The 23,561-nt window shown below is 36.1% G+C and overlaps 1 protein-coding gene across 10 annotated transcripts in view; it reads right to left on the minus strand.

Moving 5' to 3' along the window:
- Positions 1 to 23,561, minus strand: part of PARD3 (par-3 family cell polarity regulator) — a 458,715-nt gene that overhangs the window by 209,501 nt on the left and 225,653 nt on the right. For all 10 annotated transcript variants that reach the window (XM_074156981.1, XM_074156982.1, XM_074156980.1 and 7 more), the window contains 4 exons: positions 14,994 to 15,085; positions 11,934 to 12,017; positions 2,217 to 2,342; positions 463 to 845 (listed from right to left, as the gene is read on the minus strand). In XM_074156981.1, the coding sequence (XP_074013082.1) occupies positions 463 to 845; positions 2,217 to 2,342; positions 11,934 to 12,017; positions 14,994 to 15,085 (685 nt within the window). The remainder of the gene's footprint in view (positions 1 to 462; positions 846 to 2,216; positions 2,343 to 11,933; positions 12,018 to 14,993; positions 15,086 to 23,561) is intronic.

Below are 23,561 nucleotides of genomic sequence, written 5' to 3' on the forward strand. Positions count from 1 at the left end.
AATGAGAAAGTCCAATTTACCAACTGGATCCAACACACTCTTAAAACCTAGTGGCAAAACCACAGGTATTCAACTTGAAAAGTCATGATATCTGTAAAGTACAGAATATGGGCCATTTTAGCTTATTTACTTATTAAACAGTTCACCAGTCCCTAGGTTTTGGCCAACAGAATTTGTAGCACTTACTGTATTTCTTTTTATTAGTTGAGAGACAGAAAACAACGTTAAGGCAAACAAAAGAACAACAGAATTTAACTCTTTGAAACATCCTTTTGCTGCACAACACAAATGCACGGCTGGACCCTAGGTGTGCTGTCGGGGACAATGTGGCTTCAGAAATCAACCCATCACACCCCCCCATGTTACTGTAAGCTGTCCTGCCCAGTACAATGGCATTGGACACACGTCCATACACGATGCACACACACCTCACGCTGTACGAGGAGCGCACTACTGCCTTACCTTTTCTCAGCTGTATACTGAGCCTCTTCCCTATCTTTTTGGTGTTATACCCACTGTTTGCAGTGGAGGTGAGAACCTTCTGAGGTGATGGCACCAGGCCCGAGGGTGGTTTCCCTGATGAATTCACACTATGAGGTAGCTGCGAGTAGGAGTCTGTCTGATCGGACTGGTTACCCGCTCGAGACATTCTTTGTAACGTGTGAAGTCCAGAATTGTTAATACTTTTGCCATCAGCATACTGGGAATCGGGGCTGAACCGGCTGGAGTAGTATGTGTTCTTCTCACTTTGGGACAACTGTTCATACTGCTCTTTATTTGCCGCAGGGACCACATGGAACCAAATGAACGGCGTACGCATGGCTTGGCGAAACATATGCTGTGCTCTAGGTTTCAAAATGAACAGAAAATTAGCGAATTAGGACTGGCAGACTATAAGACGTTATAAGCATAATTACTGATGTTAATTAAGCAACACGAGCTGACAGACACATTGCATTGAAGCATAAACCATAAAACTTGAATCTGTTCACTAGTCTACTTGGTCTGCTTTGTGCTAGGGTTTATTGCCTTAGGGTAACACGATGGTTAAATATGCTTAACAACTAATGTACCAAATACTGGACTTGGAAGAGCAAAAATCTTAACCACAGTCTTGAAACGCAGTTCTATGGCATGACTGCAGTGTCCTTTTGTTTTGAACCTTGATAATTGCTTCTTCAGATACAGTAATCACAGTGACAACAGGATTACTAGAATGAAAATTACAATTTATACAAAGACTATATTTCCATGATTTGCTGAGAGTATATGCAGTCTTGCAAAAAGTCTAGTTTACATTTTACTTTTTGTAAGTTAGTCGTCTTTCAGGATACAACATTAAGAAATAGGAAAAAAATGCTTAATCCTGCACAGACGGACATTGGGTGCTGGGTCATGATCCAAAGTACACAAAGTCAACAAGTCTCTTCACAGACTTAACAAATTGTGATTCAGAACCTTAGAACACGCAGAGACAAGCTGCTTTCCGCCATATGGTACAGGGTCGTGTTCCAACCCAGATTAGAGTCAAAGAAATAAAAAACACATTTCAAATGTATATTAAGTACAGGATGATCAGAATAAATTATATTCCTTTGGCCCTCAAATGTGTTAGAGTTTTCAGAACAATAGTATCATCTTTGAAATCACCCGTTTTCTGCTTTCTCTTTCAATTATCTGTGTGCGAACTACAACCTGATTTCTCCTTTAAAAGTCTTTCTGATTCACCATTTCGGGATTCTACCCAAGGCCAGGCTTCCACTGAGCAAATATTTACGATCTCTCAAACTTCTCCAGGAAGCTTCTGCATACAGGATCATTAGTTCTCACACATAAAAAAACACAAATATTTTTTAAATGTTAAAAATAAAGTCTCCATGCTATCCACATATATTGAACCTGATGCATTGCAAGTATAAGAGCAAAAATTACATGGGAATTTCACGATAAACAGTTTACCACTGCAAAAAGAAAAAAAATCTATAATGTGCAAAAACAATCAAATGAGAAGTGCATATACTCTAATGACAGTAATTATCCTGAATTTTTTCTGTTTTGCCTAATTAAAAAACACTAACATCCCTTAGTGTATCTATTCTTTATTGAAAAGGCAAGCTTAGACAATTTTTTCTTAAATACTTTATTTCCTCAAATCACTGCAAGGTGCAGTGTTAAAGATTAAATAATGCAATGCAACGTGCGGCATGTATACTTACTGTTCAAATCTCCTATTCCGAAGGTCTCCATCGTTAATCCTGACAATACAATCATTCTCACGAAAAAGGTTTTCTTGTTCAGCTTTTCCACCTTTCTCCAATCGCTTTACCAGCAGCCCCAGGGTTCTGGAACATTAAGATTACAAATGATTACCGTTCTAACAATTTGCAGCATAGAAAATCCTACTAATTTAATATTTTATCATAATCACTACAGAAAATAAATTTTAAACCATCTTTACCTTGAAGTAGGATATCATAGTTTCAAATAATTTATAGGCATTACCTGAATTATTATCCCTTATCTGTGAAACAAAGACCCTAGGTGAATCAAGCACGTCATTTAAAAGTAAGAATGAACAGGCAGTGTAACGATAGCACATCAATTCTTGCAAAAGGCCTAGATTTCTGAGCAGTAAAAGCTCCAAGAGACACCGTACATCTGACAGCCAGCATCTTCTGTGCTAGTTAGCTGAAGTTGAAAAGGTTCAACTTCAAATTTGAATTTCTGAATTAGCAGAGAATACCACAGCTCTCACTACTGCTTCTGTGCAAGTGAAATGTGGGGTCATCTCAAGCAATAAGCCTATAATGAAGGGATGGATAGAGGATTCAGGAACTTAATGTGAAACAAATGCTTTTATTTTTAAGCCTTAACTTTTTTTTACTAAACAGCAAAGAGGAGATAAAAAACTTAAATGACATTTTTAATTCTGCATATTATCTTAAATTAATTGGTTCAGTAATGACTGAAGACAGTTACCATTTGATAACCTTTGTGCAATGAGTTGGTCACCTCTGTCCAGTGCTTACCCACAGTGTCATCTTAAGGATATTCTTCAAGAGAATAGGTAAACAAATATTCAACCTGAAATTATGGAATGGATCCTGAAGAGTAGATTTCTGAGATACTGGTAGGATAGTGTGAAAAGTCAATGATGTTTCTATACCTGAACTCTAGGTTTGAAGAAAGATTCACTCTTCAATATTCTTGCATCGACACTGCATTTGATTTTTTTAAAGAAGATGAGCTTACATTGAAATCCCACAGGACCTATCAGTGGGTCAAATTTGCATCACCCAAGTCAACAGCATTACTTTTTCAGAAGTCATTTCAAGGCATGGCGTGAAAAATACTTGGTTGCATGGCAGGAATTGCAAGACCACATATGTCTTAGCACAAAACTTTCAGTGATCATAGCACTTCAGTTCACACATACCTCGAAGTAAAAGAGCAGTCAATGATGCTTAAAAGGACTCCTCATGCGCTCTAAAGTTACATATGCACTTGAGCACTTCATCAAATGGGTCAGAAAAACAAAATTAACTTTAATTTATTTCTTCCACTTTAAATTCTTCATTTACCAACTATCAACATATGCAAATAAGACATTTATTTTATATTGCAGTCATACGTTTTCTCCTACAAGGCAGATGAGGGAGTAAGAGAAACAATCCTAGTAGCATTTCCATTTCGGAACCACCTAGAGACATTAAGATATGATGCTGAAAGGATCTATACACATAAACAGACTGTGAGGAGAAAAACAACATAAAGCATTTTGACAACACAAATCATCAAATGAAGTTTGAGTCAGACATTAACATTTAAGTGACACTATTCTGTTTTCAACTGATACGGAATATTTTGCAAACACCTAACGTACTGCACCTTTGACTTGTGGGGGAAGTCCCCATCAGAGGCAAACCTTCTCCACCCTCATTTGGTTCCCGATGGACCACTTGGGTGCAGTCACTGATGTGACTGGGCTTGACTTTAGCTCAGCTGCTGCAATTAGCAATCTGTCTCTTCACAATAACACTAGTGAACACAAGGACCGGAAAGATTCTATAAAGCTAAAGTATCATTTCTCTAGAATACATGCATTTCAGAAAAAAAACACCACCTTCAAAACCAAAACTAATACTAGAGTGTACCTAGTCCTATCCCTCCCGTTCCAAGTCAATATTCTTTGGGTTTGGAAAGTTCCACCTTTCGTAGATTCCTTCAAACAACCCAGCATCTCCCAATAAAAAGTTTTTGCTTTTTTCCTCAAAGCAAAAACAACGCTTTCCCGTTTTTCTTCTGATCAACGAGCTAGTGAAAAGCTTTTTGGGATATGATCTGGGAACTATTATCTACATATTCTGGGTGGTTTCCTTTTTGCCTTTCCCATAATCCTCTAATAGACTGAACAATAAAAAATTCTGAAGTCCACAACACCCAAACACTGCCTTAATGAGCACACTGTGCTGCATATATTGTACTAAAATTTGCTGGTAATTATGAAGGCATTTGTCACAGGAAATATATTGTTTCAATCCCTTTTTCCTTCTGTTCACTAAAATAAGCCTTGAACAGAGTATCAGATTTTTAAAACATCATAAATAATTATAAAAATAATTTTTATAGATTGTTGTTAGTTGCAGAAATCCCTAAAATAAGATTTATGAATGTTAATGATAAAAATATTTGCATTTCTCTAAGAAAAGGAAAGAGACTTGTATGTCTTCAGTGCAATATTTTTCTCAGAATTATAGTTCTGATACAAATGAAACTGATGGTTAGAAAACAAGTTAATAACTTTTTCACTAGTAAACTGTTAAATTTCTCTGGGGAGATAATGTCTTTGAGCCCCAAAGTGAAGTTACTGAAGAGGGTAGCTCTAAATGGGGAAGCGACAAAGCAGCAAATACAAAATTGGGAATGCTACACTTAAGAGAAAACCACCAAAATATTTGAGGGGGAGAGGAAAGAATTGTGTCTACTTTTCCTTTTCTTCCACTTTGTGCTCAACAGCACTTTTATGCAGGTGGGCTCCTCTGTAATACCCAAAGACAATTCAGAATTTGGATGTGTGGGCAGTGCTTGCACGAGAGCATACACAATAACTGCAACAGGTGTTTTGTTTATATGGTTAAACATACAAAAACCTATCAAAATATCTAATACTTAATATCAAAACACAGTCTACACAAAGTAAACACTCCAAGTTAATATTGTGGTAATACACTACACAAAATAATATTATTTCATCCTAATGTCTCCACGTACTTATGATTATAAAGTAATTTGTCCATCAATGTTTTTTGCATTTTTCTTGAAAAACCGCTTTCTACTGCTTCACATTCTGAAGTTATATTAGATTATTAATGCAAGACACATCTTTATCCATAGCTTTTCATTTCTCAAATTCACTTCACCTAAACTCTGAAATCTAGTAAAAATATTACTAATCCTAGCCAACGGTAAAATAATATAACATGCAAATAAACTACCAGTCAGAATTGCAAATAATCTCATTAAACAAAGGCTACAAGTCCTACTAATGCAAGATTGCTCATCTCATACACAACATATGGTGCTCATGAGGATTTTGCTTTTCAGCAAATGTTAGTTAGGTTAACCAAGGCATATAAAGCTAAAGTCACTGAGAACAGATTCAAGGCTGGATGAACAGCCAGAGTCAAATTTGAAACCAGGATCCTCACAGTGCCTTTTCAAAAAAAATATTTTTTATATAAATACATGGGGCATAGATCTCTTTAGACACAGTCCCAGAAACACTTTCCTGAGCATGGTTCTGCATAGCAGAGTAAACTCTCCTACAACTTGCAGAAAATGTATGTTCTTGAAAATTTTAGTAACAAAAGCCTATCAATTTCCTACAGTGTTTCTTCAGCATATTATAGTTAGATGTAAGAATATTACTCTAAAAAAAGGCATTATGGGAATTCATGTTTGTTGTTGCAGTAACTGGAGATAAACAGAGTAGACCTGATATTGCAAATATGCAATAACCTAAAAATTAATTGGATTTTTTCTTCCCTGCTGTATGCCACCACCATTAATCCTGATAAGTGGAGATGTAGCTCTAGTACAGTTTCAATATTACGTTTCCTACATTAAGAAAACATATAAATTTTGAAAGCCTGTAAACTAATCTAGTATAAAATACAAAAGTCAGTATATATATTTGCTTAAACAGAATCATGTAGCATACAAATACATGGGTGCATTTGAATTTGCTTAATCTTGTCCAGTTAAGGTAAGTCAACATGTTTTTAACATAAATTCTTCCATTATAAACATCTAAAACTATAACTTCCTCAAGAATGGGATTAAATATTCTGTGAACCTCTGCAAAACACTATGAAAGTTTGTAACCCTCTAGAAACAATAATTATAAGTGGAAATTTGGTACCTGCACTGTTTTAGACTAATATTAGCTGACATGGGGACAGAAGGGAAACAGTATCAAAGCACAGAGCTCAACCGTTGTATTTGTTTGAAATACCTAATTGGGAATGTAAACAGCTTAGATTATATTACCATTTGCACCACTGTATTTTCACAAGGTTCATTACTCTAATTATACAATTAAAATAAACTCAGCTACATGTGTTAACATTTCAGTTCTCAGTATAAATTACAACCAATGATAAAACTAGAAACACACAGTGAATGTTTTATTGACATCTAAATTGCCTGAGTTAGTCTGGGTAGTTCTTTGAAACTGTGAACTCCCCACATGCCATCCAGCTGTATGGAAATGATGATAATTTATCTTAATAAAAACTGACAGTGTAAATACTATGAGAGTAATAAAAATATTACATTGAACATCTAGAATATGATTTGGCCATCACCGCCCATTGTACATACACACTGAAGTTATTTACCTATTACCTGCAAGCTAACTGTAATATAATCAAATCAGACAGAACAGAAAATAACCAATTTAGATGTTTATGTAAAGTCACTAACATGAAAAGGCAAAAAAACTAGACTAAGGGGCAAAAATAAGGATTGATTGAAAAGCCAATGTGCAGTGGTTTCACACAATGAAAGATCTCTGAGAAGTTCTACGGGAACATAAACACGGTATAAATTTCCTGAGATTCGAAGGTCAGAGCAAGCAAATCAGCTTGTTTGTTCAAGTTAAATTATCGTGGCTGATCAATGCTAAATTGGAGATACACTCCTTTGCACAACATTGACGTCACGGCATTCTGCAGAGGCATTAAAATAACTTCATCAGCTTTCATGCCTGAAGTTCAGAACCAATTTCCAACCTTTGGTAACTACTCCTCAGCTTTTTAGCTTGAATAATACTTCAAATTAAGTTTATGTAACTTTTAAAAGGATGAGATCAGGCAAAGAAAGCCTTGAATTCAGCTAAAAGAGTGAGACAATGGCACATTCACACCACAGAGAATCTTTTCCCAATGCATGTTTTTGAAAATCCCAGCTACCTTTGAGACTTAAAAGGTTGGAAATACAGGAGAGGAATAAATGAAGATGCGGATAACACCTCCTAGATGATCAAACAGAATATGATCGTTATAGAGGCACCTTGAAGGCAGTATTAAGGACTCTCAGAATAGACAATAGCCATTAGATATTACTTTAGTTTTCTTTGTATCTTGAGAAAAAGACTAAAACTTTTACACTGAAATACGAAGTGATTCATAAACTCTAGAAAACGAAGGGCACTTCCACTAAAATAAAAAATAAATAAAAAAAAAAGAAAAAAGCGAACTACAGAAAAGGAAAACGTATAAACAATGTTCTACTGCAGAGATTGTGTATGCATCATTTGAGGTTTTTCTTTTTTTTTAATTAAATCTGTTAAATTTGTCATTGAAAGTGACTACAAGCAACAAAATTCAGTCTCTTATTTTTCCCATTCTTCTGAGACTCCCTTAATATTTTAAAGACATTTAGGATATATAACATAAAAACAAAGGTTAAATATTTTTATCTGCCAGGTTTTAGATGCATGGTTTATTGTGGAGTTTGTGGCGTGCTTCGATGGGAAGACCAGCTGGCAAAATCCTACAGGCTCACTGTTCTGCATCAAAGTAAAGTGTCTGATTCTTATTAATGGATGTTCTTTATGGGGTTTTCAGATTAATATCCAAGTCCTTTTCTGTTCTGTTTTACTAAGTATACTTCAAAGTAGTCTTGGGACCATGGGACTATAACTTCCATATCATTATTCAGAGAGATTTGTGATGTTATCTCATGTATTCCTTGTGTCAGTTGAACCTCCTTTCAAAGACTGACATGGTAGGATTTCAAAAGAGCAGCTTGGGTATAGAGCTTGAGAAGATTTCGAAGACTCTTAATAGTAGAAAAGGCCACATAGGCTTGCAGAGGAGAATTCGATGCAACCCCATTTATGCAACAACATAACATCTTCCATCAGCCAGGACTACTAAAATGCTGTTCTTAAGGGACTGAGTACTTTCTCTCCATTCTGAGAACCTATGTTTTTCTGTACCAAGAAGGAAGGAAGGATTGCTGCTCAACTTTGCATAGATCTAGAATTTTCTTTCCTTTTATGCTGTCATGTTTCCTCTTCGCTCTACTCTTTATCTAAAAACTTTCCTGTTCACTTTCTATTCTGTCCTTTCTGCTTTCATTTTCATGCCTCCTATTCTGCTTAGCACAGCATCTGTGCCATTGCAAAAACCCGCAAGCAGGTTTTGCAAACAAAACTTTTACCTTGAAAAACTTCACAACTATAAGGTGATGAATATGTATACCCCTCCTCCCTTTTGAAAAGGTGAACAAACTCTGATATCCAAAGCATATGATCAGAAAGGCCAATAAAGGACTGATTAACTTCTAGGGGTAAAAACAGAAGGGTAAGAAGGAAACATACCCACAGAAGAACGTTTGACCCTGTTTGTACAAATCAATAGTACTTTTCCCAGAGAATTATGGAGAGATACTTTTTTTTTCACTTAAATAACGTCTCAGTTTTACTAGGAACAGAAATAATTAGTAGCATCTATATAGACGAGGCAGAGATCTTCACAGATTTTGCTCAAGATCAAAAGCCAACATTGAAGACAGATTCTTGCTCTAAACCGAAACCCTCAAAAGACCATGAAAAAGTAAAATATTTCCTCAATATAAAGGACATAGTTATGGCATATAATTTTTAGAGGTTTGGGGTGTTTGCTTTAGGAGAGGGGACATTTTCTGGAGGTAGAAGGCCCCTTGCTTATTTCACTTTTTAAAATTACTGATTTAATAACCATTGCCTATTAAGTAACATTTTCAAAAGAAAAAGCGAGGAACTGGAAGAACAATAATTTAAAACAAAGCATAACTGGAATTGAATACCAAACAATTATAAAACAACATGGGGCCAATGGACTAAGCTATATGATACATCCTATCTTTTCTTTTTGGATATCCTTCAAAGTCTTTACCGAGTCCTGTGCCTGGTTTTGTGTATTTAGGTTTCTACTGAGCAGATCAAGTTAGTTAGTTCACCGCAGCACAGAGCAGAGTGCTTTGCAGCCAGAGGAGGAACAAAGAGCAGCCATGTGCTAGAGTGAGAAACAGGCAGAAGAGGATCCCTGCCAAGCATTCGCCCTCCCTCTGAATCTTGCAAAAGTAGAACCAAGTGTCTCTTATCTGCTCAAAAGAGCTGGGGGACCAGCAGTAACAAAAAAAAAAGTAAATCATAAAGGAACTAAAAACTGCCAGCAAGTGCACCAAAACTAAGGATGGGTGCATTCCTTTCCCTGCCCACACTGCAGGCGGCTGGAGAAAATGTATTTGTTCTCACTGAAAGCATGTAGAGAAGTGGGCACAGCTGACAGTAAAGCAGCAGTACAACACAAGTGCTTATCATCCACTCTGAGCCATGAACTCTACTTTTCTTCCATTACAATGCAGAGAGCATGCGAGAAAAGTTATAGAAATGTTATGGAAATATCCGAGGTCCTCTCCAATTCTGACTGCTCCTCCACACTTTGAAAACATTAACCCCCCATGAGATTATTTTGGAGGGCTTCAAAAAAACTCAAACAGCAATTGCATGTTCCATCCATTTTTCAATGAGGGGAGTTCTAGTATTATGAAGAAAAAGTAAGACAAATTTTAGTATACAAATTATTTCCTTTGTAACAGAATTTGATTTTGAAGTATGTCCCAATTCTGAACATCTATATTTAAGATTGGCTTTCCTGTAACAAAACTTTATCGTATCATCCCAAACTCAGGACAAAAAAAGAGTTAAAAGTTCTTTGTAGCTCTTGACATAGCTAGCATCCTTTAAAAAAAGTGAGATATTTTCTTTTTGTGTTTACAGCTTTTTCGTTTTACATGCTCTCACTATATATAAACAGTTTAAGTTTCACCTCAGACTTGACAACCACATTAACATCCTGGACATGAATTTTACTTGAGTTAAAATTCTTATTCAAAATGTCAAAATCTACATTTCTAACATCAACTTTATTAAACAAGTACTTAGTAGGCAGCCAACATCCTTAAACCAGTCTTTTTCTTGGCCTTCACACTATCTAAATCCCAGATAACTGTGTGAACATTTCAACCGTTTCCAACTTCATGGGATTTACTTCCGAGCTTATGTTTGACGTACCATTCACAAATGTCCTTTCCATCCCCACACTGAATTTACTGAATTTCAGATTATGAAGAGAAGAATTTACTACTTTACGAAAGTTGGTTATTAATACTTGTAGTCCTCAGAAAAAGTAGCCTTAAATGAAAAAAAAATACATTTTCTCATAATACATGTCAGTGTGGCTACGAAAGCATTGGGTTTAAAGTAGCAACTGCAAATAAAACTCTTATACTGTGTTTAAAATCCTGTGAGGGTATTTGGTACAGAAGGAAAAAATACATTTATCATTTCTGAAAAGAGGATATTAACATTTGAGAGATATATATATGTATAGCAAGTTAGTTTTGCTCTTCATTACTAAGCTGAAATTGCTGCTGGGTTGACAGACGTGAGAACATAAAACCCCTTCATGTGTAATCAAAGATTACTTTTTAAAATATGTATTTGTTTCCCTTTTCCTTAAAGGGGGAAAATACAGTGTATATTTAGAATATACATCACCAAAATAAAATTCGCATGTATTCCTAAAGAACTATCATTTTCCAACATATTTAAAAACTTCAAATCCACAACTCATTACTACAAAAGTTAAGCTATTTTCCTGAGACAATGTTAATGACCCTAAATGCTAAAACTCTACTTTACCAAAGTAAGCATTAGAGATGATGCATTCTGTTTACTAAGTTAACCCCCTACATTGCATTTTTTAACGTAAAGGATTTTCTTTATACTTTTTTTTTTGCAAATGATCCAACTTCAGGAAGTTCCAGCCTGTCATATAACAAAACAGGTTCACCTTCCCCAAAACCAGAATGTTTCAACTGTTTTTGCTACTTCATTTTAACCCCAACAGATGGGACAACACTAAATATCGAAAGCATGATGACTGTTTTCTCTTCCACTCCTATCAAGCCCAGGCACAGGATGCCTCTGGTTTAGATTCCTGCTGTTATTTGGGAACTTCTGGCTCTAAATACTCAGCAGGGAAATATTGCATACATATCCACCTGAATTAAAGCATCAGATTATAATTTTAAGAGTTCAAAAGGAAACATCCTCATAATTCAATTTCTTGTGAGATCACAACAGAACCTCTATTACAACCCTGCAATCCTAATTCCTTTTAAGCAGTTTTTCCACTATAGAGTCCATTCAAAGTATAGAGTCAGTAAACGTGCATTTCATCATTTCTTAATCAGTGAGACTGCCTTTTGAAAAACATACAATATTCTGCAGAAGACAAAGGCACACAATACAAAAATTAACACAACTACATAAAACATAGCAAGTTACGAATCAATTAAAATCCTACACAATACGTTACCTTCCACCTCGGGCACTGAAAGGCACTACATGGATTCCCAAAGGCCCACCGTCGTTGGAGACTTCTACGAGCTTTACCATATCACTGTGAGACAATGACGAATGAGGGAATATGAACATGTACCGTGAAGGAACCAAAAAACCCCACACAAGCATACACAGAAAAACAAAACCATTCCAGAAATCTAGTCATGGTGATGAAAGCATTATTGAACACTACGTACCTGAAGATTAATCTGATGGCATGAAAGGAGATCAATCATCAAAAATAGTTAAATTAATAAAACAAACAAAAATCAATTTAGAATCTTTTTGTAAATTTAGTTTGCTACGTAAAAATAGGTATCATCATCATCACATGCATATTATTTCATTTCTTCATTACTCTAAAATTATATTTAAAGTTAACAGTGTGGACCACTGAGCAGAAATACCTTAAATACCACATACGTTTTTTCCTCAGAAGCCTAAATGCTGATCATAGCACTAGCATGATTTATTTTTTCATCTTAGGGAGAGCCCACTCTAAGCCTTAGCATTAGTTTTTACATAACTACTCCTCAATCAAATAAGAATTACTAAATTTTTAGTTGACTAAAATCTTCTAGTTTTAAAACACATTGTTTTATTGTAATTCCATTTCTTTTACTGGAAGCTTGCAGTATCTGTATCTCCTTACTAGGCACAGTTTCCAAAGTAAGATTTAACTATAACACTCAAAATCAACCAGACGCCCTCCTGAAGCAAATATACATCTAGTTTTCAATTAAATTTTTTGCTGCAGAGAAGAAAAAAGTGAGAGAGGAAAGTAGAGGTTCAGAGACATGCAAAAATTCCAGAAATAGATTTGGACAAAATCTACTAATGCATTTGAAACATGCCCACATCTGGAAAGGTAGAGTATAGAGCATAGACCATAAAGAGTTATAAATACTCAAATAAGAAAATACTACATGAAGGCCAAACCTCTCAGTAAATCTGGAAGTGACAGATCTGAATGAAAGCCACAATCTAAATTTGTGGCTTATGCATCTCTCTAGTATTACATACTTTTTCCATACTTTCTGGCCCTTCATATATATATACACAGATCTTTGAGAAGCTTGTTTCTCATAAGTGCACAAATCAAATTTAATCTGGAAATGGAGCTAAGAGCAAGACCAATGCCCTATGATAGCAGTAAAATATTTTCTACTTCCTTCAATAAGCTCTTGATCATATGGTAGACCATCATAAAAGCTTGCGGCTCTTAATCTGGAGTCTGAAAATAACCAGACCACATATTGTTAGGAAGTCAACAAAAATCCTGCGTTACATTTTGGTTTCATATTTCTTCCATATTAATTTTTTTTTAATATATTTTTAAGGTAGCCTTTACATTTGCCATATGCCTCAATTCGTGACTGATTTTTTTAAACTCGTTTCTTAAACACAACAAATGGCAGGTCTCTGTCCCTGTTGCCACTGAGAGATATCAGCCAAAAACATGTTATTCTTCAGACTTGGACAAACATTTTGAGGCTGACAGCATTTGGTAATGTTCCCTGTTTCAGTTCCTGCATAGGCTAACTTCATTTCATTCCCATTGTATATTAAGGCTAAGTTTTCATTAACTCTCGTGCAAAGAAGTTCAAGGGAATCAAGCAAAGTCATTCACATCCAAAAGGCCCACTAAAAGACATCTTTTGCTACTGGTAAGCCTATTGCCCCCTATGAGCAACTTTTTTTTTCCAAATTTCCTATTAGCTTAAAAGAAAACTGAGGCTGAGAAAGAAAATAAGTGAAAATCGATGTGATTATACTAGGAACTGTCATAACTGGAAATACAGCTTAAATAAATTTTTTTTTAAAAGTCAGTTTTCATACCCAGCCTACACTGTTTAACTTGTTCTACTGCTTGAGTCAGTGACCTTCTTTTTTTCCAAAATGCACTCTTAAGGTCTAGGCACCCATTTTTCTTATACTTTTTCTTAAAAAAAAACCAATCCTAAATTCAACTGTTAAAACTCTGTAAAATGGAAAATGATCCCTTCCTAAGAGAGACTGTTTCAATTTTGCTTCCTGATTTTCTCAGAAGTCCGGGCCAACTACTTCAAACAAACATTTAAAATAGTATGATATCAAAACAGAAAAGAATGAAGAAGCATACGACAAAAAGTCAAAAAGTTACTTAAAAGCAACACCAAGACGCATTAAATTTGACAGAAGTTCTGCGAACTCTATTTAGCAAACAGCATTTCGAATTTGCAACATAACAGATCTTGTAAATCAAAGAGTAAATCTCAGCATATATTGCCTAATAGATGTCACCATGATCTTTAACATTTAAACCCTCTGCACCTAACCCATAATTTAATTCAGAAATAATAGGAACAGAAGATTTGTTTTTATTTAAAATTTAGGTTTAATAACTTTAAAAGGTTTAATTTAAGAGTAGAAGGGATATTTTGTGATTAATTCCATAGTGAGGTATGGATCAACTCTTTGCAATGAAATCCAAAAGATCAAGCTTGCTGTATCTTGTGATGAAATAAAATATACTTTACTGATCTGTTTAAAATTAGGAGGAGCTTCCCAGTCCTAAAGAACATCAGTTTTGATCCATTCACAAACTATGAGGGTTTTGACCACACAACTTATGTGACCCCCACACCCATCTTCCCAGTAGACTGTGAACTGGTGACAGGAATTAAAATTTTCCCTTTTGAAATTCTTGCCTGTTGATTTATTTGTGCTAGCACTGACCCTACTCCTTCTGTCAAGTTTTCAGATTTCCATCAAATAAGCATCTTCTTTTATGCAGAAAATCTACTGTAGCATCAGCACCTATAAATGTCAAGTTTCCCATGCTCATCTTTAACACAGGCTTTTTAAACTGTTCAAAATCTGCTTTAAAAAGGTCCATGAAGCAAATTGTTTAAAACCAAAATGACACATGACCTAAAAAAGACTGCCCCACTTTCTTAAGAGCAGTATCACTCAAATTGTTCTGAGTTTTTTGCTGGTTTGTGTTCAGACTCAAGAGTCATCGTTAAAACAATGTGTACCGCCAGTAACTTACTCCAAGGAAAAATTGGTAGCATTCTCCAAACCAGTGTCTGCATGTCCAACAGGCTCAACTCTGCCCTTGTCCTCCTCTGTTCGATCTTCATCCTAGATATTAAAAAAAAAAATAATAATCATTTAAACCTAGGTTTAATAGGTTAACTCATTTTAATAATGTCGTTTTACCATTTTCAGATTATTGAGGTTACCACAAGTGCAGTGGAAATATGTGCTTCCATAACTACAATAACCTTTTCTGTTGCTGTCTGAAAATGTAAATTGTTTTTTGTCACTTCATGCATTTTTGTAATGATATTTATAGTTTAGTCAGTTTTATATCTTAATTTTACTACAGTTGTAAAAGTAATCTCACAGAAGCTATCACAGCCAGCATTTTTTTTTTAAAAGGTACCCAAATAAAAGCACAAAATCAGCTGACAGACAGCAGTGTTTGGGCAAACTCCTCCCAAGTTCTCTCTGGGCAGGTCACTGAGGACTCGAATGAATACATAAGGCAGCTCACTCAGACTCATTTGCAAAGAGTTAAAAAAGATATAAGAAAATGCAGCCTGTATAATTCTATAAAGTAGCAAGACCTCTTTAAACATTTTATCACAGGCCTTTACTAATAGCATGCCAGAAAAGGCTGACATCAAAGAGTTACGTGAGGCTCTAATGCTCACCAATTGATTTTATTTTTAATTTGACTTTCCAAAAAGTACATACATTATTCACTGAATATATCATTTTAGTGTCAAAGTTGTGAATGCTGTACTTTCAAATTTAAATCAAGGTAATTCAAGGACTACCAGTAAGAAGATCTAAAATTGTTCTTATATCTATGTTACTTATTAGAATCCTATACTTTCAGTTACCCGTGTGACCAAACAGAAAATACTATAAAGCGTAAACAGTAGGTTTCAAACAAGGACTTTGATTATAGAGTCGGACCCATCAAGTCAGTAAAATAAGAAGTGATAGGTCATGAGTTCAGCACACAGAGTCAGACAATATATTAAATTATTGAAGAGATATTAAAGGCAAGCAGAGGTAGTTGGTAATGTCCAATTGACATTTCCAATGAGAATCTGCAAAAGCAGGAAGCTGGATGCATCAGGCTTCCATGGGCTGTAGATGTGCCTTGTGCATCCTGGAAAGCAGCGCGCTGCGTGAAGCCAGGCTACTTGAAGATTGATGATTCTGTGTTTTGAGAGGCTTTAATATGCACTTCTTCGTCATCTATCTCTGTTAAGCACTAGGCAAGTAATACATTTCAAAGGTTAACCAGCATCTTGAACCTGCCTTGAACTGCATTATGAATGTAAACAAGAACTCAAAATAAAATATTTTCCATATAGTAAAATTTGCTTATAAATCCATTATAAAGGACAATCTGTCATAAATATGACATAAGCTAGTGTTTACATTTCTGTATTTACTGATTTCAGATGAAGTTCTATATGTACCACTGCATAAAGTTTATAAATAAATAAATAAAATGTTCAAATCTCCATGACAATTCTAAAGTTATATGCAAAAAGGTATATATAGGAAAATTTGGGTTTTTTTCACATTAAAAAGAAGCATTCCACCTTGTTTCATACAGACTCTTGCAGATCACTGTTGCTATGGGTTTCTTATTTTGATATTAGGGACACTGGTGATCGTGGAAAACTACATATTTATATTGCACTGAAGCTACTATCTGCAAGTCTAAAATCAGAGTTAATGATGAAACACAATTTTGAATCTCAGCTATGATAAAAGGTCATCACAAGTTAATGTGATATTGTTAATACAATGTTTTTGGCAATTTTCCATGTGTGGTCTTTTCAAGCAAACATAAAATAAGCACATATACATGTAAGAAGAGACTGAAATACCATCCTACTTATTAGTAGATATGTCTTTACTGACAAATAAATGTCTGGCTTTATCCTGTGTCATTTTAGCAGACATCTATATATGCACAATGTAAGCATCTTTCACCTAGTACCACTTGGGTCCTACACTTTACCACCTTCCAGCCCCACGGGTTTTATCCTTGACTAGTCTAAAATAAGTCCGTAAACAAAACTCCCCTTGCCCCACTCAGTCTTTGCAACAGTCCTTTGGTCTTGCTCTTGATAGCCCCACTTCCAGTGTCCTCCTGAGACAAAGCCCACTATGCAAGACTCGAGCTAAATGCCTGTGGAAATCCTTCTTTCCATCACTTCCCAGCCCTGATAGAATCTTTGCTGTCATTCAGAGTCCCCTAATGTCATCTAACACTTAAGCCTCTCTACTTGCTCAACATCCCATTTTCTTTCCTTCTGTCCCAGCCGGCGGTCCAGAGGTTTATTCTGCCAAGGGAAGGAGCATCCCCTGCCTGACCCCGAGCACAGCCAGGGCGAAGGCAATAGCCAACTTGCCTGCCTCCTGCCTATACCATACCTTTTAATATCAGCACATAACAGATGAGAAACTGCAAACGGAAAGCTATGTGAAACAGATGCTATCTGGCACCGTCACATCTACTTTTCGTGCCTTTTGTATCGAGAATTATAAACACAGCGAGTTTTGGAACCAGACTCACTGTCAGTTATCCAAGCAATTAAGAAACAGCAGCTCCCACACGCCTCTGTCTGGCTTTTCCCGGCCAGACAGATCTGTATCAAAAACATGCATGTGCCTGTAAATAGGTGCTTAGAGGAGGAATCACAACCTTAACGAAGTACTACTGCCATAATCAACAGATGTATGATGTATCCTTTTAAAAGTCTTTAATATTACAGTAATCAGGCTCTCTTTTCTTCTCAAAATAACACAGATTTGATTTACATTGAAGTGAACGGAGAGAAAAATTGGACACCTGCAGAGGGATTTGACTTAAAATTCTGATTTACTAAGAAAAGTAACTAGCTGTGAAAATCTCTGCATCAAGCAATTATTTCTTTATTTGGAAAGTAGTTTTCTCCTGAAAGGCAAATTCCACCTGGATGTGCTATCATAAGATAAACCAAGGAAAAGGACATTTAGAAGACCAAGAAAGTTTCTGAGAAGCCAGATGGATATTATTGCAGACATTTCTCAGAAATAACTAATTTGAGCCAACTCCCAAACTTGCAAGGCTTCTTTTCTCTCTATAAATAAACACCGATTGCTGCTATATATCAAAAGATAAACCTTTTAATGTACAGCCACTACAGAATGATATTTTTTTCCAAAATTGAAATTAAGTAATTAAAAGATCATTTCATTTTTACAGCACAGAGGAAAATTTAAAGCACCTCTTCCAGCGTACTTCCACATACCCTAATGCACTCCGTGTAAAATGCCCCCAATTCCCTTTTGCTGAGATGACTCAGGGCTTCTCACTCGAGCCTTGCTGCGCCACCAGACACGGATGTAACTGTCCATAAAGCACATATGCCGCCTGTCATGTATTTAGGCTACTTATATGGAGATCAAAAAAAAAATACAATTGCACCAGAAAGAAAGCAAAGTTCTATAAATTTATCTTAGTTTAAGAGAATTAGGAATTTCGAAGAGTTATTTTTACTTCTAAATGGATCTGTACAAAATTCCTGTGTCTTGTAAGAGTCAAGTTTGTGCACACAGTAGCAGATTCTTGCAAATATAACTAAAAAAAGTTTATGTAGGTGCCAAATCAAGTCAAGCCATTGTTCTAACTAAAACAAACAAACAAAAAAACCCCCAAAAATTCTTTTCATTATTGTTCCAAGTTCTGTAATAAAATTAATGATTTAAAAACTCTTAACTGATCAAAGTAGACTATTAATACTAGGAGTTCTGTATACAGAAAGGTACATTTCACAGTTCACCTGCAGAGCATTAATGAAATACATAGGAAAAGTTGCCAATTTGTTTTACATTTTTGAAGAAAATTTCCTTATGACCTCTTAGGATTACAAAATCCTCAGAGTTAAGAAATGTTAGCATTATGCTTGTCAACGGAACCTTATTCAATATATATATGAACCCAAACAGACCCTTTAATTACATTTTCTGAGATTATTTCTGAGTTAAGACTGCCTCGTTTTATTTCCAAAGCACAAAAGCAGCGATGCCTTCCCTATCTTACTGGACATTTTATCTGTCATTACCAAAATATCAGCTCCTGCCTCTGATAAACCCACAATTACTACCAGCCACTACTTCTTCTTCAAAGAAGCACTTTCCCACTCATCTCTGCTGTTCAATACACTTGTAATGAACTCCCCCAAAATGTAAGCAGAACTTCTTCACATTCCCTCATCTTCTTTAGACGATTACCTGCAGAAAACTCAATAGCAGCCAGGGAGTCTGAATAAAGTTAGTGTAGTCACTTAAATTCCTACACGTTTCATTTGTGCAGTCTTCATTTCTAGGTGCCTGGTCCAAGTAAGTGCTGATTACAATCTACTTCAGCCTGACACAATGGGAAATGGGCTCTGGAGGCACGGAGGAGTTCTGTGTAAATCTGTCTTCTCGGAACACTTAATCCCATCTCTCAAATTCTAAAGCACCATCTCCATTCTACCAATAACTGAAAAAAATGGGAGTAATGCTGTTTGGGTTTGGTTTGGGTTTTTTTTTCAGTTCAGAGGGATATAATAACTATTTCATTATTGTCCAGAAAGTGATTGGGTATTTTAGTGATAATGATTGTATGAAAGAGAGTAACTCTGCTTTCAGCTGACTCGAGCACTCCACAGCGAGGTCTGCAACACTGACCAACAAGAGAAAAAACTGCCCGGTCACTTGGGTAAGCAGTAAGTATCCTGTGCACTGAGTAAATCCAAATTAACATGAAAGAAAGGGAAGATGCAAGTAAAGATTATCGCAATAAACGTGTGCAAGGAGCTGTGCTAAGATTTCACCACCAGCCTCCTCATTCACTTCTGCAACCCGCAGTGTTATATCCGTTCCTCTTGTGTCTCTACCTGCACCTCCAACACCAAGTACAGGCTCCTTCTTCCAAACCTGCGTCTTCCTGCCCTGACTTCGCTGTTACTTAAAATTGAGAGAGCTTAATTCTCCACCTCGTCTGTGTGCTGAGAAGGGGATTATGGAAAGCCAGGACAGCCAGGGTACTGGCGCTGGGTATCCGTGCCTGGCCCCATCCCACAGCAGGTGCAAGCCAGCATCACAGCCGGCTCAGCCCCAATGCGGTGCCCTTCCCTGGGAAAGCACGCTCAACCACGCTGAGATTTAATGTATTCAGTGAAAAGAGAAAGTCTGGGAAATTTAGCCGCACATTGTAGTAAATCTGTTCTCATTGTACACAAACGAATTTTTTTTCTGACTTGTGAAGTTGTTAACTGAACAAGAGATCCAGCCTCAGCAGAAAGACAGGCTCACATGGGCACACAAGAGCTACACAAAGGAACCATCTTTTAAAATGAAATTAGATCTTTTTTGTATTCTTACTAGTCTGCAGAATAACTGCAGCTAAGTATTTTTGCACGGGGTGCATGTTCTCATTATACAACACTTCTAGCATTTTTGCTAGCATTAGCAACAGAAAGGCAGGGTCTTGAAATGGCAAACATTGCAACCATCGCAGTAAAGGGGCAGAGCTACCAGTGTGAGCAGCATATGATAAATGTATCAGACATACACCCCTCTGCAAATAAAAGCCTTTCAATAAACAGCCTCTGTGTTTTCGAAGAAGAATTCATACTTGTTTGTTTTCTAGCATTTAATTTTTAAAATTTTAGTGTAGTGAGTGAAAATACTATAAAATACCAAACAGAAAGGAACAGTATATAACTTCCAACAGGTACTCTGGATTTTAATGTATAGAAAGACACATTATCAATAAATAAAAGCTCCTGTAGGACTGCACAGCAGTATTTTTTTTCCCCAATTGGAACACAGCAAAAATAACACTTATTAAAATATGCCCTTCCCTTCATCTTTTCCTATTTATTCCCTTGCACTTCTTTGTAATGATTATGGAAGAAGAGACCTTATTTGCTATTAGTCTCCTGGCAGCCGTGTTTTATAAATGTTTGTTTGGTCCTTGCAACATAAAGTAGGTTCTCTCTCTGTACGATCAGACTTGATAGGAAACTGCTCCTAAGGGACCTATTTCCTGTGTCTTAACTAGCACAAATATACCAGCATCAGGCTTTTGTGCTAATGTTCTCACTTCTTGATTAACTGGCCAAATCTCCAGAGAATGGCAATTTTCAATCAAATCTGAAGAGCAGTTAGAAAAACTGCACATGGGGAAAAACAAAAGTTATTGAATAAAAAAAATTGGGTTTCTCTCTCTTGAACACACACACATATATATGCACAAATAATTAGGTAAGAGCCTTGTGTAATCCACATCAGTCCTACACTAGGTGCACTGCTATTATCAGTAATTGAGGGAGTGACAGAGGAGAGACAGAAACCTTACATAAAATCATCATCCACTTAAAAACAAACAAAAAAAAAAATCACAAAAAACAATTGAATCCCTATGTTATTCACATCCTTGTGCAGGATGGTCATCTCACAATTAGAAATGGCAATATACATAGAGTTTCTATATGCCTCACTACTCTAAAATGAAATTTGCCTTGCTCGGTCAAATCAGTGAATAGATACCACGTAGAGACAGAGGAGCACAGAATGGAAGGGATTTCCCAGGTCTCTGATGAATATCAAATTCATCCCCTGCTATCACAGGCAATCATCTCTTATTTCCCATTTAATAAACTGATCAAGCTGAGCCTTAAAACTGGCTGGCTTCACGAAGACACTATTTCTGTTATGAAGCGCCTTGAAAGGAAATGTTTTTATAGATTTAAAGAGAGATGTATTTTATTTCCTATTGTCCAAAAAGCAGAACACCAGATAGCCAATAAATATAATTTGATACAACCTTCCTTTGACAAACCTATATGACACTTCATTCAGTTTTGATTAACTACCATTTTTTTCATGCCTAATGAGTCTTTTAAAAACATATATTAAAAGCCTTGTAATACTAATAAAAACTGATCAAGCCCTATAGCATCTCAATTATTTTGCAGCATGTATTAGTTTAGAGGTTTACTGAAGTCCATAGTCTTTCGGGGATCAACAACCTGCGATATGTCACTGAGATGGCACAGATGTGGCACACACCTCTGTCGCACAGCTCGCCAGGCTAATGGCAGGAGCACAACACAAACACTGCTCAGACATTTAACAGAGATTCCACTAAAAAAGCTTTTTACTAGATGATGCTGCAGTTAATTCTTTTCTACAGTAGCCACTGAAGACAACACTGAAAAGTACAAGAGCCTTTTAGGAGTTTTAGTAGGTTAGATAAAAGGTTTTCTTGCTAGTGAATTTAACTTGAGACATTTTGCTGCTTGTGCTTCTTTACAGTAAAGAAAATCTCAGACATGACCTTACAGTGGTAGCTTGCCAACAAACAGCATGAAATGCATTAAAACTCCAAGGGGTTTTTTGCTGTTGATCGAACATGCCTGTTAATTAATGTAGCTGAATGCTCTATGTCTACCAACAGAGAAAGTATAGTGAGGGGAAAAAAAGGAAAAAAAAAAATTGCAAATACTTCACAGCTAAGCAAACCCACACAAGGGAAATGACACAAAATGGGATCCGACAGAGAAAGAAAACCAGAGTAATGTCTAAAGCAACGCTGATTCTCAAGCATTTCACAATACGTATTTGTCATCATTCTCATAGACTGTATTTGCTGTTTGGGTGAAAACAACATTTGTTTTCCCCAGGCTGAGGGCATCCCACTCCAGACCATTTTAGTGACTTCTCTGAGTCTACTGACAGTCCAAGGTGGGAGGGAGAGGGAGGAGGTGTGCTGTAAAGTGATAGCTACCATAACAAATCCATACATCAAGGTTCCTCTACAGATGGCAAATATCAAATGGATAACAAAAATGTATAGCTGTTCCCACAAGATCATATATAAGGGATATTTTAAGGAAGACTCAAGTGTTATTGTAGCACAACTATTTCATGGCCAGCCATTTTGCAACAGCTCTAACAGCAGAACAACAGAAATAATATGTATCGCCATAATACTTACAGCATATTAGAAAATAATATAGTGATGGTTATTCAGTGCCCTAGATTTCTTCTCATTGACAAATGGGTAAATTGTTGCCAAATTGAACCTGGTAACACCTTGATGATCTATTTCTCATATCAAACTTAAGATGGACTTAAGCTGAAGACAACATCGAGCCCTTTGTTAACTCCTACACCAACTTGCTATACAGTAGTGGCAAAAATCACTTTAAAGTGCATTTCTCTATTAATAAGTTGGTGATAAAACTCCATGTTTGCAAAGATGAATAAAGACAAGACACTTGGATATGACACTTTGAAAAGCAGTAATATTAAAGTGGATCTTAATTGTCGCAGCAGCAGCTTAGGATGCTGAGGCACAAAATGCCTCTTCTTGTTCAAAAGTACCAGATGAGCTTCACCTCTTCCTTTTCTTATCACCTGGTTAACACTTTCAGTCCATAACATATTTTTTAAACATTTTATTAGATGCAAAGTTTCTGAAGATTTACAAAACTCAAGACATTTTATCTCATAATGGATTTGAGAGAGAGTTCCCTTACAGAGTGAC

This window comes from Numenius arquata, chromosome 12, assembly GCF_964106895.1.
Source record: "Numenius arquata chromosome 12, bNumArq3.hap1.1, whole genome shotgun sequence".
NCBI lineage: Eukaryota > Metazoa > Chordata > Aves > Charadriiformes > Scolopacidae > Numenius > Numenius arquata.